Below are 16,913 nucleotides of genomic sequence, written 5' to 3'. Positions count from 1 at the left end.
AGTGGAAGTACCTAAAATATGATGGTACTTAGTGTGGCCACGTGCACGTAGGCAGTTATGAATGAGAGACCGAAGTATGAGTCTCTTGGTCGATAATAAACGTTTAAGAGCTAGAGCGTTTAGGCTCGTTCTCAACTAGGGAATAATAATGTTTAATGATGTCTGAGAATGGTTTATAGTTACATATAGAGACAATTGCTCGAGTTTACATTGGTATATTTACATGTTTATAGTGATGCTACGCTTGTTGCTTTACGATTCTATAGTCACTCACTGAGTTTTTAGCTCAAGAAATTTCTGTGTTTTCCCTTTTCAAGTAGCGGTCAATTTCTTCAAGGTTGATCCTGCTGCTGCTTGCCACCGAAAGACTCGGCTTATTAAAAGACATAGGTTGATGATCTGTTTATGTACACATATTTTGTGAGGGACTAGGTCTTCTGTAGGAATGTTTGGGCCACCTGTGAATATTTTTTTCTATAAAAGTAATGTCTTGGCAGTATGCATGTATTTATGTAATCTTTGTAGAACCTTAAAGGAGGTTAGCTGTTTGCATATATTACTAATCGGATGAATAGATTGGTATTTAGATTAGAAGGCTTGAGTGGTGAGTGCTGGCAGTAGGGCTAGTAACTACCACGGTCATATCCTCTTCCAGAATAAAAGGGTAATCTGGGAGGGGATGTGACGAGTTGGTATCAGAGCATAAGGTTTTGGGAATGAGAGGGAGGTTTATGCATAAGTCTAAGTCCCTAAGTGTGAGTCCCTAACATGTGTACATTGTATTAAGTGAAATGCCGAGGCAACGTGGTAGACCGAGTAAGCGGACATGTGGCAGGAACACTGACCCTACCAATAGAGGCCCGGAAGTTGGGGAGAACCCACCGGGTGGCAAATAGAAGGTGAATGATCCAGTGGGTCAGGAAACAATGTTCGAGAGAGAGTCTAGTACTCCCCAAGCAAGGCCAGATTCGTAGCTAGAAGATGTAGTGTTTGACAGGATAGTACAGAGGTTAGCAGCCAGTGTGGGCTTTGCACGAGCCATCCCAGAAAAGAAATATGGTATTGAGAGGTTTAAGGCCCTAGGGGCTGTGATAGTTGAAGGTACATCAGATCCAGCTGAAGCTGAGTTGTGGCTGGATGTAGTTGAAAAATGTTTCAATGTTATGAGTTGTCCAGAGGACGTGAAAGTGGTATTAGCCACCTTTCTACTACATAAAGAAGCAGAAAAATGGTGGAAAGTGATATCCGCCAGACGAGCCAATACGGATGTGATGTTATGGCCTGAGTTCAGGAAGGCCTTTGAAGATAAGTATTGACCTAGCTCGTTTCTGGATGTAAAAAGGGATGAGTTCTGATGCCCTGCTGGTTATTGCTGAGGAAAGAGATAGATGCAGGAAATTTGAACAAGGTTTAAGGAAGAAATCAGAACTCCGGTGACGTCTAAAACTAATTGGCTAGATTTTAACAAGTTAGTAGAAACAACAATACGAGTCGAGCAGAGTTTGGCAGCTGTTGAGCAGTTGCCAAGTGGCAGTGGGGCCGTAGTAGGGCCTAGAGACAGGGGATTCCGATCTCCAGCGGCAACCCAGACTAATGGAAGCCATTTTAGGGGAACCAATTTACAGGGATACAAGAAAAGGAAAATGAGACCCTCGGTCGGTGCAGTTAGCCGATCAGAGATATCACGAGCTGGTGAGTCGATAGCTAACACAGACAGGAGACTGACATGCCCTAGTTGTGGCAAGAGGCATTTTTGGGCATGCTATAGTGGCAGAGGTGCATGTTTCCAGTGTGGACAGACAGGGCATTTTAATAAGGACTGTCCCCAGATGAACAGGGACGTTCCAACAGCACAACAACCGACCTCCCAAACAGTTAACCAACCAAAGTGTGCTGGAAATCGGGGCGAAGGGTCAAGTGGTGCCAAGTAGAAGAATGTCATAAGTCGACCCCAACAACAGGGGCGAGTGTATGCCGTGACACACAAGGAGGCAGCAGAGTCTCCAGATGTTCTGACGGTAATGTTATGTTATGTGGGCAGTCTGCTTATGTTTTATTTGATCTTGGTGCCACACATTCATTTATATCTAGCATGTATGCACCTAGTATAGATAGGTTGGTTGAACCTATGCCTGAAGAGTTATTTATCTCTACCCCTTTGGGAGATGTGATAGTAGTAGATAGATGCTATAATCATTGTGAGATACTGATCAATGGTTAGAACTTCTATGCTGATTTACTTCCTTTAGAACTGTTGAAGTTTGATGCTATCTTGGGGATGGATTTTCTAAGTAAGTATCATGCTTCAGTAGACTGTTACAAGAAGAAGGTAGTACTCAGAAAATCAAATGGCCAAGATGTAATGCTGACAGGAAGCAAACGATTAGTCGCGATAAATTTGATATCGACAGTGAAAGCTCAGAAGCTATTGAGCAAGGGATGTAAAGCCTATCTGGCTCATGTGATGGTTGCTCAAGGGAAAGAGCTTAACCCAGAAGATGTCCCAGTGGTAAATGAATTTCGGGATATATTTCCTGAAGAACTATCGGGATTACCACCCGACAGGGAGGTGGAGTTTACTATTGACTTAGTTTCAAGAACAACTCCCATATCACAGGTACCGTATAGAATGGCACCGACTGAGTTGAAAGAATTAAAGGTTCCACTGCAAGAGTTAATTGACAAGGGATACATTCGACCTAGTGTATCGCCTTGGGGAGCTTTGGTATTTTTTGTGAGGAAGAAAGACGATACATTTAAATTGTGTATCGACTATAGGCAGTTGAATAAGGTAACGATTAAGAATAAATATTCGTTACCACGCATTGATGATTTGTTTGATCAGCTAAGAGGAGCCATGGTGTTTTCGAAGATAGATCTGAGATCGAGTTATCATCAACTGAAAGTGAGAGAAGCCGATATTCCTAAAACCGCATTTAGAACGAGATATGAACATTATGAATTCCTGGTAATTCCTTTCGGATTGACAAATGCCCCTACGACACTCATGGATCTCATGAATAGGATATTTCATCCCTACTTGGACCAGTTCGTGATAGTATTCATTGATGATATACTGATGTATTCTGGTAGTAGGGAAGATCATATTACCCACCTGAGAATAGTATTGCAGACGTTACGAGATAGGCAGTTGTATGCTAAATTCAGTAAATGCGAATTTTGGTTAGATCGGGTAGTATTTCTTGGGCATGATGTTTCAGCAGAGGGCATTAGTGTAGATACCCCAGAAGATGGAAGCAATAGTTAATTGGGAACGACCCACAACCATTTAAAAAATATGTAGTTTCCTAGGGTTGGCAGGTTATTATCGGAGGTTTATGGAGGGTTTCTCTAAGATAGCCCTTCCGTTGACGAACCTGACTAAGAAAGGCGTGAGGTTTGAATTGTCGTTTGAGTGTGAACATAGTTTCTAGGAGCTGAAACGGAAACTAGTATCAGCACCAGTACTTACCTTGCCTATTCCAGGCAAGGAATTTGAGATTTATTGTGATGTATCTCGACGAGGATTGGGATGTGTGTTGATGCAAGATGGGAAAGTGATTGCATATGCCTCCCGTCAACTTAAGAAACACGAGGGCATTTATCCCACGCATGATCTAGAGTTGGCAGCAGTTATTTTGGCTCTGAAGTTGTGGAGACATTACCTATTTGTAGAGCGCTGCAGGATATTTACAAATCACAAAAGCTTAAAATATATCTTTGATCAAAAGGATTTGAATTTAAGACAATGAAGATGGATTGAATTGATTAAAGATTACGACTGTTCCATCGAGTACCACCCTGGTAAGGCTAATGTTGTGGCAGATGCACTAGGTAGGAAATCCTCGGGACCCATGGCCATTATTGGTTCAATAAGAGGAATGCTATTGCAGGAGCTTAGGAATTCCAGAATCGCCTTATCAGTGGAACCGTCAGGAGGAATGATAGTTACTTTTCAGATAAGGCCGACCTTAGTACAAAACCTTAAGCAGGATCAGTTGGAAGACCCTGATTTTCAGAAGATTGCTGATGATGTGAGTAAGGGCATCAGGGCTGACTTTTAACTGGGAACAGACGGTGTACTAGAAAAGGAAGGGAGAATGTGTGTGCCTAACAAGCTACAGCTTAAACAAGCCATTCTAGAACGAAGTCGGAGAACGACAATTACTGGGTCCAGAATTAGTTCAACAAACAACAGAGAATGTGAAACTTATCAGGGATAATCTTAAGGCAGCTCGCGATAGACAGAATAACTATTTCGATAAACGATGAAGAGAACTAGAATGTGAAGTCGAAGAATGGGTATTTCTCTGGCTATCCCCATGGAAAGGAATTCTCCGGTTTGGGAGAAAAGGGAAGTTAAGTCCACGATACATTGGACCATATGAAATTGTGGAACGAGTTGGTCCAGCAGCTTATAGATTGCAGTTGTCGATGGAGCTAGCTTATAGATTGATGTATACACGATGTATTTCATTTGTCGATGCTAAGGAAATACGTGTCTGATTCTATGCAGTACTAGCAACACAATCGGTACAGCTCAAAGAAGATTTATCTTACGAGGAAGAGGCCATCGAGATTTTGGATAGGAAAGATCAGGTACTCAGAAATAAGACGATTCCTTTGGTGAAGGTGTTATGGCATAATCATGGGATCGAGGAAGCAACTTGGGAACCTGAAGAGAAAATGAGGAAAAGATACCCTCAACTTTTCAAATGACATAGGTAAATTTCAAGAACGGAATTTCCTTTAAGGGGGAGATGATTGTATACCCCGAACTTAGGTTCCCTAGATAAGCATGATTAGCCAAGGGATGTTATATTACATATTTATTAAGTAGAAATTCATGTTGGTTATATGGATTATGAAGGAAGGGAAGAAAATATATTAAATGAAGAAACTCAATCATTAGTCTGGCTGGAGGCACTAAGTATGGGGTGACGTGGCAATCTGCTCTTTGAACTCAGGAAACGGCATAAAGATTAAAAGGGAACTCAAATTTCAAAAGCATGGTTTCAGAAATTAAGAAGAGAAAATTTAGCGAATTCAGTGCCATTTGAGAGCTGGGAGAATCTAGTTTTCAAGGTTGTCCTGCTCGAGAAAGATTGCAGTAGAAGAAGAACAAAAGTGGAGAATTTGTAGAAGAGGCAGAACCACGAATTAATTAGGGCTCGAGATGAATTTTAGAAGTTCCAAGCCAAACTATAAGGAATTATGGGTTGAAATTTTAAGGTAAGGAAGCTAACTCAAATCTAAAGAAGTTAGAAGGAAGTTTCTTGAAAAGAGCTCTGGATTTTGAGTTATGAATTTTTGAAGTTATAATAGGGAATTGGTGCATAAGCAGACAACTACTTGTGAAGAACAAGCAAGCAGATCATTGTAGAGAATTATAGTGAGATTTGGGCATGAGAATCTCGCTTATAAAAGAAATCTCGCTGATTTTGTAAGGAGGATCTCACTCTAGGGGAAATCTCGCTAGGAATTGAGGTGAGTGTCGCTAAGAATTTCACAGGAAAATCTTGATCTCGCTCTAAAGGATCTCACTGGTATCGCTCTAGAGGATCTCGCTGATATCGATCTAGAGGATCTCGCTGGCATCGCTCAAGAGGATCTGACTAGCATCACTTAGGAGGATGTCACTAGCATCGCTCAGAGGGATCTCGCTAGCATCGCTCAGGAGGATCTCGCTAGCCTCGCCCAGGAGGATCTCGCCGACCTCGCTCAGAGGGATCTTGCCAGTAAAGCTGTCTGTATTGATGGAAGTTCCGTTAATAAATGAATTATTTGAGGTATTTTATTAGGAATTCTAAGTAGTTTAAACGGGAATTATATCTTTTCAGGCCAAGAAGAGCTAGGGGAAATGTATAAACCAATAAGTGCCTGACAAATGGTGAGTGAGTAAGTAAACTTAAGGTTTTTAATACTCATGCATATATGATTAAGTAAAGCACAGTGACATTAATGATGTATTTATACTTCCTCAAGCAACAAATGGTTGGAGAATAACTTAATGTATGTTTCCCGGCTTGTATGTGTGTAACACAGGCCAAGGTATGTCGTGTAACCATTACGAAAGCTATGTTTCTGATTTTGATATATTCTTCCTAAAGAAAGGCTATAAGAGAAAGAGTTCTTGTGTAAATGAGTGGCAATGGAACAGCTCTTGTGTAACTACTAGGCAATGGAACTTAATTTGATATTACAAAATACACATTTGATACCGAAGGACGTTGAGAAGGTATCTAACCAATTAAGTACCGAATGACATTTGAGAAGGTACCTGGACAATTTGATACTGAAGGACATTTGAGAAGGTATCTGGCCAATTTGATACCGAAGGGCATATGAGAAGGTATCATAGAATCTCGATACTGAAGGACAAATTTGAGAAGGTATCTGAGCGGAAGTACCTAAAATATGATGGTACTTAGTGTGGCCACGTGCACGTAGGCAGTTATGAATGAGAGACCGAAGTATGAGTCTTTTGGTCGATAATAAACGTTTGAGAGCTAGAGCGTTTAGGCTCGTTCTCAATTAGGGAATAATAATGTTTAATGATGTCTGAGAATGGTTTATAGTTACATATAGAGACAATTGCTTGAGTTTACTCATTGGTATATTTACATGTTTATAGTGATGCTACGCTTGTTGCTTTACGATTCTATAGTCACTCACTGAGTTTTTAGCTCACGGAATTTTTGTGTTTTCCCTTTTCAGGTAGCGGTTAGTTTCCTCAAGGTTGATCCTGCTGCTGCTTGCCACCGAAAGACTCGACTTATTAAAAGACTTAAGTTGATGATCCGTTTATGTACACATGTTTTGTGAAGGACTAGGGCTTCTGTAGAAATGTTTGGGCCACCTGTGAACATTTTTTTTTCTATAAAATTAATGTCTTGGAAAAGAAACATAAACAAAAACAACAACAAAAACAAAAAAAAGCAGGAAATGAAAAATATAAAAATAAAATCGTTACCAAGTGGACCTTTTCATATATTTTAATTTGAAAACTAAATACAAACTGTGGTAATGGTAAATGATCTCAGAAACTAAATTCATTAGCACATCCATCTATATGAACATGCAAAATACACTAATAACACACAACTAAAAATACACCAAAAAGGAAAAGAAAACGGCGTCGTTCTCCTCCTTTTTGCACGTTCAAATTATTTCCCCTCATGCAAATATATATTTTTCTAATATACAAATCTGAACCTCTCTCTCCCTTCCTTCTATATCACCATATATAAAAAGTGATTATTATTTTCAAGGGAAAAGAAAGACTCAGATTGTATATTAATTTGTTCCCCTTTTTTCTCCTCTTCTATTTTGGTCCACTCGTACTGTTGCCAAATGCCGGTTTTAGCGCCGTCTGGCGGCAATTTCTCTTTGGGCATTGAAGTAGATGGCAGCAACGGGGAGACCCAGATCGTTGTCGGTGGCAAAGGCTCGGGTGTTGAATTGATCCCTTGAAGAGGGTGGATTCACTGATTGTCTTTGTTTCTGCTTGAATAGAACAAAAACAAACATGTGGATTCCCATGTTTGGTGTTGGAATCTCATAGCTTACTATCTCCCTCCCTATGTTTCATTCATTTACAAAATTTATTGGTTTTAATATTGTAGCTTATTATTAAGATATATTTATATTGATCGTCAATAAAAAGTTATAAGTTTATTCTCTTTCTCATTATAAGTAAAATCTGCTTAGTTAAGAAGGAAAAGGATGGAAAAGGATGGAGCTCTTGCCCTTTTCTAACTTGTATGTTGAACGGGCAATATCACCATAAGACTTGACACAAATCTTATGTTATTAACCTAGATGTTTGATCTCAATAATAATAATAAAAAAAAAAAAAAAGAATCCAAGGAGGGAGTTTTCTTTAAAAAAAAAATTTATATAGAAAATACTTGAGTGTTATCTAAGTTGCACAAGCAATTGTCCAAAAAATTTTCGTGTAGCAAGTTGTTTTTTTAAAAATGATTTTTTCTTTATAATTTTTTTTTTATACACTAAAAGGAATGTGAAGCATGAAATTGGGTTGCACCTAATAATTTCTCTTAAAGGTGGTCTAAACCAAAGCTAAGAAGGAAAGGAAATAGACAATATATGTATATATTTAAAAGTTTTTCTTCTAATCTCCCCGCTAGAAAGTTTTTTATTTTTTTATTTTTTACTTTTTTTTTAATTATTATTATTTATTTTGAATATATATATATTTGGTAGGAAAAGTTACCGAATGTGGTGTCTGTAGTGCCAGGGATATCTGTTACGATCCTGCAATAGAGGTTTCACAATTAAAACTATTTAGGGTCTATTTGGTAGAGAATTTGAAAACAGAAATTTGAAACAAGGGATTAAATAAAAACAAAGTTGTATTTCATGTTTTTAGATATGTGTTTGGTAGCAGAATTTAGAAATTGAATTATAATATAAACAATTGTAAACTAGTTATAGTTACTAAATTTTAGTTGACAATAAATTATTATTAATTTATTTATGAATATATTTTATGCTAAAAAATTGTATAATTATTATTTTGTAATATAATATAATTTAAAATTGAAATTTTGGTCCCTGTGGTTTAGAGTAAGTTAAAATTTAAGTCTTATTGTTTATAATTATAATTTACCCCCTATGGTTTGATAAAAGCTTCCTAATGAATAGTTCATATGGTAGGAGCTATTTAAGAGGATTTAAAAAGCCATATGAACTATTAAACTGTAGGAACTAAATTCTAAATCTTAAAATCATATGGACTAACTTTTAACTTGATCCAAATCATAGGGACGAAACTTGAAACTTAACCTAATTTACTTTAGAATACATTACATAATATATTTTTTTATTTTTTTAAAAAAATTGAATTAGGTTTATAACATGGCATTTTATATTTCTAAATGTTTTTATCTTTATCTAATATAATTTTGCATTTAAAATTTTAAAATTCAAATTATGGATACAAAGAAAACATAAAAATATTTCTTTTAGAATTTGCAGTGTTTGGATCACATAATCTCAAAACAATTTTCAAAAATAAATTTGGGTTGTCTGCCAAACATATATTCGCTGAACTCAACCAATCTGAAAACATAAAACAAAATCTAAATTGCGAAAGTTTTCCTTAATAACTTTTGATTATGTTTTCAGATGCAAAAGTTAAAAAATAATAAGTAAATAAACAAATAAATAAGAAACCAAGATGGGAGTTTTTTTCCTCCTTTTTCTTTTTTCCTCTCTTACTTTTATTAATTAAAAAAAATATTTTCCTATTGATTTGTTCTTATAATTTTTTTTTAGAAATTTTCATGGATATAGATATTTTTCAATATTTTAACCTATTTTAATAAGTTTGTACTATCTACTTAGGTTAAAAGTTAGATTCTTCTATCTAAATATTGTAATAAAAAAAAAAACAATTTTAAGAGGTTCTTTGACAAGTGGAAAAGATACTTATATTAACATTCCTTAAAATTGAAAGTTACATTTGTTTAACTTAAAAAATGCTAATAAGGAGAACATGTTGACAAATATACCCTCAATTAAGATATAGCAAATAAGGAGTACAATCGAGTAATTATGCCTTTAGTGAATGCAGAATAAATTATACAAGTAAGTAAATAAATACTATATTGCAGTTTATGAGAAATAAAGGGGATCTTCCAACTGTCAAAATACATGTATTTCTTTTCTCTATAAAAGAAGATTTTTTAATTTTAATAAATGTAAGAGGCAAATATTAGATTATTTTCAATGTTTTCTTCCAAAAATAAACTAAAAATATAACCAAATGAAACCCAAATAAGACCAAAAAAAATTTAGGCAAGACAAAAATGAAAGAAAAATCTGCAAAATTAGCCAAAATCCAAAATACTTTCATAATCCAGTAACGACAAATATTACATCGATTCTCACATTATTATTCTTGAAAATCAAATTTGATTGGACGCTGGAGGTTCAAATTCCCATACTCCATATTGTACTCCAAAAACAAAAAGTCAAATTTAATTTGGTTGGTTTCACATGCACATGCAATATGTAATATAACTTCATCACACATATATATAGCCTTGAAAAAAAACCAACTCATATGTAAATGTTTAATTACCAGTGTAAATGCTCCCTTAAATAAGGATCACTTGGTCTAGGAACATCTGGGTCAGTCATAATCTGAAAACAATAATAATAATAATAAATCAAGTAATGAAAACATTAAGAGATATTTAGATAAAACACAACTCTAGTATATTTTTTATAGTTCAAAAGAAGGAACAACATCACAAATATGAAGAAGAGAATTCAAAACCTACAATTTCTTAAGAAAATATCGATGTTGTAAGCATTAAACAAATTCATGAGAGAAAAATTATATAGGAGATTTGCAAAAATAGAAAAATAAGGAAAATTATTTACACAAAGTAACAAAATTTTAATATTCTTTTATAGAGACTGATAGAAGTTCATTAGTATCTATCAGTAACAGAAATTGATAGAAGTTTATCACTGATAGATGCTGATATACATACTAAACTATGTCTAGTGAAAAAAGTTGTGGTAAATTTAATCTTTTTTTTTTCTTTGTGAGCTTGAAAACTAGTATAACTCTAACAAATAATCAAAAAGGGAAATTCTTATAAATAGAAAAATCTAAAAAATATTTACATTTTTTTCTTATTTTTCAAAAAAATTATTCAACATGCAAGACATAAATTTGAATATCTAAACTTTTTTTTATTGATATAATTAATATTTATACTTAGGTTGATAGACCAAACAATTCAAAATCTTAATTTTTCTTTTCTTCAGCATGCAGAGCGAGCTAGAGACTCGAACCTCAAATAAATCATTGATTCATATCCGTAACGAGTAAAGAAAGAAGCAATTGGGCCAGTCAAATATTGAAGAAAAGGGGGAAAAAAGAAAAAACCAAACCAGCGTGAAGAAAGATCTCAACTCTCCTCCCTGAATTGCAACCCTAGGTTTAGTAGCAACAGCAGAAGGAAAGAACTCATGGCCATTGAAAACTTGCTTGTTATTACTATAAAAAACACACATCTCCATGCTTTGAGTGAAGGAATCAAGAACATCTCCTATCACTCTCCCAACAACAAGAGGCTCTGATGACATTATTGATCTTGCCATTTCTTAATTTTTCAAGCACAACTCACAAAATTAAAGGGGAAAAAAAAAGCTTTTGGATTTAGGAAAACACTGTTCTTCAGATCCTAATTAGGGTTGTTTTGTCCCTTTTCTTTTTCTCTATGTGCTTTAGAAAGCTCAAGCTTTGGTGTTGGTATTTATAGTATTTTTGAAAGGCTCATTTAATAGATATAGATGTTGCTTGGTGTTTCTTGGCAATAAAGTGAATGTTTCTAGAGGCACTACTTAAAAAAAAAAAAAAAAAAAAAAAAACTCTCACATATCTGTCACATCAAGATAGTTTGTTTTATTAAATTTGAGACCACATCTCTCTCAAAAATAAGGTTATAAGCATTGACTGCCCTTTTGGAACTTGTTCTTGATTGGTTGTAATTATTCATTTTAAAGCATAAATTGAGTTATTCTTTATGTAGGAGAAAAAAAAATCATATAGCACTGTTACCATTTCAGCTCACCTATTTATTTATTATTTTTTATTTAGTGTCAATACTTTTGAGACTTGTGGCCTGTCACTGAATTTTAGGTTTGTCTTATGTTTATTTGGTCTATGAATTATTATTTTTGGTATCTAAAAAAACTTTGAATTTTAAAAAGTATTTAAAATGGGCTTTGTTCTTTCAATATTTTATATATCTAATAGATTGAGTTATTAAAAAAAAAATAAAAAATAAAAAATAAAAAATAAAAAATCTCTCACATCTCTGTCACATCAAGATAGTTTGTTTTATTAAATTTGAGACCACATCTCTCTCAAAAATAAGGTTATAAGCATTGACTGCCCTTTTGGAACTTGTTCTTGATTGTTTGTAATTATTCATTTTAAAGCATAAATTGAGTTATTCTTTATGTAGAAGAAAAAAAAATCATATAGCACCGTTACCATTTCAGCTCACCTATTTATTTATTATTTTTTATTTAGTGTCAATACTTTTGAGACTTGTGGCCTGTCACTGAATTTCAGGTTTGTCTTATATTTATTTGGTCTATGAAGTATTTAAAATGAGCTTTGTTCTTTCAATATTTTATATATCTAATAGATTTCTGAATTTTTTATTTGTATTTTGAAGGATTTTATATTTTAAAAATCCTCATATATACTAGTTAGATGTAAAATTAAAAATTTAAGGTCCTATTAGACATAAAATTTAATTTAATGTTAAATAGATTAGTTAATTTTTAAGAATTTTAAATATGTCATAGACCTTTCGATACAGGACTGAAAGTGAACTTGGTAGACACAAAATTGAAAGTTTAACAATTCATTAGATTTTTTTTTAACTTCATAAAATTATTAGACACAAACAATAACAAAAGTAATTAGGGACTAAATTGGAAAAATGTTTCTTAAAGAAATTAGAAATAAAAATTTCTAAGGACTTGTATGGATTGACTAGAGAAAAAACTATTTTTCAAAAAAGTCAATTTTATTTTATCTCTTTGGATAAAAACGGTTTAAAATGTACTTTGAAATTACTTCAAAATCTATTTTGACTGGTTGTCAAACATTTCAATTTTTTCCAAAAGGATTTATTTTCAAAATTAAAAACTTGAAAAGTTAAACTAAATATACTCTAAATTAATGATTAAAGTGTTTTCAGTATAGATTCTTGACTATGTTCTAAGATTAACAAAATTGTTATTTTTGTAAAAAAAAATCTCAATAAATAAAAAGTACATTAAAATATTGTCTTATTATAAACATTATTATTATCGAATAAAAGTTAGTGAAGTTGATATGAATACAGTTCAACTGGCATGAATTTGTACGAGTCAAAAATCTTCTAAAGAAAAAAAAAATCATATTTGTAATTAATAGAATCATTTGAAAAAAAAAATACTTAAATTTGAAAGGTATTTTGGACACACCTCTTTAAGATGTACTTTAAACTTAGAAGGTATTTTGAACACATCTCTTTTAAGATGTAATTTAATCACACTTGGGTTTGAATTTTTTTAAAGATTAGATCCAATTTTTTTCTTCCCTTTTTGGTTATTGTATGGGTCATCTTAAGGTCTGTTTGTATTGGCTTGGGGAATTTTTTTTTCAAAAAAAAAAAAACCATTTTTATATAAACACTTTTGATAAAAAACTATTAAAATACACTTGAAAAACTGTTTTGAGCGGTTATCAAATACTCCAATTGCTTTTAAAATGATGTATTTTTTAAATTAAACACTAAAATGTATTCCAAACACACCCTTAGCTACCTTGAAAAATATTTTTGAAACCTGATCAATTTTTCTGAAAACAACCATAGGTTATTTTTAATATAATATATTAGGATGGGGATCAAACCTCTAATCTTGAGTATGAGTTGAACTATGCTCATTTATAACTATAGATGATTATTTTTCTACTTTCACAAAATTTCTCACGATATATTTTTGAATTAATATACTTTTTTTGTCATAAAATGCACTCTTAAAATTATTTTCCCTCTTAAAAAAGTTTATGAAAATGAGAAGGCACTACATTCAATGCACAAAGAAAAAAGTCAAAAGAAAACAAAAGAAAACAAAAGAAAACATAGGTCATTTTAGAAAAATGTTAGGGTCATTTTCTAGAAGAACTTTGGTTATAAATTGAACTTTAAGTTCCTCTTAATAGGTCGGAAATCCCCGTAATCTCTCGAGTTTACTGAGAACTTCTTCAATTCCGTCCATCAGATGGTAATAATACTTCTTCTAAGTGTAGGAAATTTTTTCGCAAAATAGTTCTCTTCTTCGCAAGGCCTATTTATACTTGGACTTGCATGTAGGCTTATCTTAATTAAACGCCGCTTGATATGTTCATCCTCAATCCAACATTTCTAAGGTTGCCGCATAACCCATTTATTAATTAATTAAGCTCAACTCTCCAGCTTAACTCCGTCGCATGGGCTTGCAGCCACTTAAGTCTTTTCTTGGTCATCGCATAATCCTACTCAGCGTCGCACCCTCTAGATGTCACCTTCGACCCATTGGTCCACAATCACCCCATTTGCCAATTCAGCCTTTACCATTTGCATATGAGGTTGGTCGCATACTTCCCCTATACCAACCTCGACTTTTCCTCCTCATTCAAGAGCCATCTTACTTCCTCCATGCCCTTCCACATACCACATAACTATAATTTTCCATAATGTCCCCTTCTTGGACATCTGGTCGCATAATTCAACAAAAGTAGCTGCATAGCGTATCATAACTCCAAACGCATAAAATCCTCTACTTTCCTTTAAGTGTTAACTTCTCTCTACTTCACTCGAGAGCTTGAAATTCCACACTTAGCATATTTTCCTGTCCTCTGAGTACTCCAGAGTATAGCTTCTAAACACTTAGAATATTTTCCCTCATTCAATCATACGTACACATACATTGAACTTCCCACACGCTTCAAATAATACAAACATTATAAGTACATACTTCCAAGAGCTTAATTACATAATTAAAAGGACTTAAATATAATTAACTAGTAAAACAAGTTTAGGGATTTACAAATTATGTCTTTAATGAATGCAGAATAAATTTTACAAGGTAAGTAAATAAATACTATATATTGTAGTTATGAGAAATGGAGGGGATCTTCCAACTATTAAAATACCTATATTTCTTTTCTCTATCGAAGATCTTTTAATTTTAACACACGCAAGAGGCAAATCTTAGATTATTTTCAAAGTTTTCTTCCAAAAATTACCTTAAAAAAATAACTAAATGAGACCCAAATCAGACAAATTTTTTTTTAGGCAAAATGAAAATGAAAGAAAATTTTGCATAATTAGCCCAAATCAAAAATACTTTCATAATCTAATAACGATGAGTATTATATCGATTTTCGCATTATTATTAAAAAAATCAAATTTGATTGGACGCTGGAGGTTCAAACTATCGTACTCCCTATTGTACTCTAATAAAAGGTCAGATTTAATTTGGGTGTTTTCACATACACATGCAATATATGCAATATAATTCATCATAGGCATATATATAGCCTTAAAAAAAATCAACTCATATGTAAATGTTTAATTACCATTGTAAATGCTCCCTTAAATAAGGATCACTTGGACCAGGCATTGGGATTGATGCCCTAAATCTCACGAGTTCTGTAGTTTATAATTGTAATGTACAAATAATTTATTTATTTAATAAAATACGAGGTATTTTATTCCACATTTAGTAGCATTAACCCAACAAATCAATAAATTAACATCAAAGGTTATCTTCTATAGCTTAAATATGTATGTAGAGACATATAGGTAGATCATGTTTAAGTGATAACCTAAATGGTCTGTAGTAGATGGATAAGGATAGATACCTTATACTGGTGACACTACAAATGCGCCCCTTTTTGTAGATGTTACAATTGTTTTAAAGTTCTACAAATGATCTGATCTTGATCATTCATGTAGACATGTGAGAGGTAGTGTAATAGGATTAAATTGATCATAATAAAAGATTAAAATTGTAGAAATGTATCTATAAGGGACCTTTGTCTAAGGCTAGTTCTGTCTAGACTGGGGTATTTATGTTAATGGAAACGGAACGCTCCTACCTGGGAACTGACCTGAAAGGTGAATTAAATAAATTTTCTACAAGCATGCAATTGTTGATTAAAGTTTGTTAAAATGTTTAATGAACATTAATCAAAATTTTTTAACTATCCAAAGTAAGTGTTACTTTTGGGTAAACATAAACAATCACTTAGTAAAAATAATTAGTCCTATTTTTATAAGTTAAATTAACCCTAGGTAAAACACTCAGTGGGAGAAAAATAGGGTATATGATACTTCATTTTTGCTTTTCATGTTTCTCCCTTATAGTTCACACAGTGAGATTTATAATCGACCTTGAGACACCTTTGCTTATGCAGGGGGTGTTTTTATAGGTCAATATCAAGGTGAATGGAGAGTGTGTTTACAGTAAGTGGGAGCAGGGAGTGTATCAACACATCTCACGGTCTCTCTCATTAGTTTGTAGTAAATTTTCATGCTCGGCCTTGAGGCATCTTTGCTTGTGTCCCCCTACGGATGGCATTGCGTGACTCTTTACTCAAACTATAGAAATGGATAGGATTGTTTTAGTTTTTGTCCCAATCAGTTTTTCCCTATGGTTGGTTCATTGGGGTAGAACTCTAGAATCTAAAATGAGGAGTTATACTTATAAAAAAAATGTTAAGATAGTTAAAAAATTTGGACCGAAAAAGGGTGACTAATATTTACAAGAACAAAGAGTTGTTCTGTATATTGGTTGAGATGGTCTCATTTCAGTGAAGGGGTACCTGATCACCCTATGGTAGTTTTTACCCCGTCTCACTGAAACATCATTGCAAAATAAATGTCACATAGCTTGTATTAAGTTATTTTTCTAAACTTGATTTGTTTTTCAAAATTGGGTAATGCATGGATTACTAACATAAATAAGTTGTATGTTTCAACAATTTTCAATATGACTTCCGCAACTTTAAATATGCTCACCGCCAATAAATTAACTGCTGATAATTACATCTCCGAAAAAACACAACCAATACAGTTTTGATCATCAATGACTTAAGATTTTTCCTGTGGAGGAATTTTCTTCAATCCCAGCTCAAAATGCCACTCGAAACGTTCGGGAAGCATACGAGGGTTGGGTACGGGCAAATGAAAAGGTTCGAGCATATATCTTGGCAAGCCTTTCTAGAGTTTTGGCAAGGAAGCATAAGCCTATGCTCACTGCCTATGAGATCATAGAGTCCCTGCAAGGATTTCTTGGACAACTGTCTGCTCAACTAAGGCGTA

The 16,913-nt window shown here is 33.6% G+C and overlaps 1 protein-coding gene across 1 annotated transcript; it reads right to left on the bottom strand.

Annotated features, from left to right (window-relative positions):
* Positions 1-7,191: 7,191 nt before the first annotated feature.
* Positions 7,192-11,282, bottom strand: LOC120091428 (protein SELF-PRUNING-like). Its single transcript, XM_090306552.1, has 4 exons — positions 10,933-11,282; positions 10,109-10,170; positions 8,237-8,277; positions 7,192-7,580 (listed from the first exon to the last, which is right to left on the bottom strand). Exons 1-4 carry the CDS (start codon positions 11,140-11,142, stop codon positions 7,363-7,365), a joined length of 531 nt encoding a protein of 176 aa, XP_090162678.1. The 5' UTR covers positions 11,143-11,282; the 3' UTR covers positions 7,192-7,362.
* Between the last annotated feature and the right edge of the window lie 5,631 nt (positions 11,283-16,913).

Source organism: Benincasa hispida, chromosome 11 (assembly GCF_027475165.1).
Source record: "Benincasa hispida cultivar pf3 chromosome 11, pf3_genome.v1.1, whole genome shotgun sequence".
In the NCBI taxonomy this organism is placed as follows: Eukaryota; Viridiplantae; Streptophyta; class Magnoliopsida; order Cucurbitales; family Cucurbitaceae; genus Benincasa; species Benincasa hispida.
Note: the sequence above shows the minus strand (reverse complement) of the source record. Positions and strands in the feature narration are given on the sequence as shown.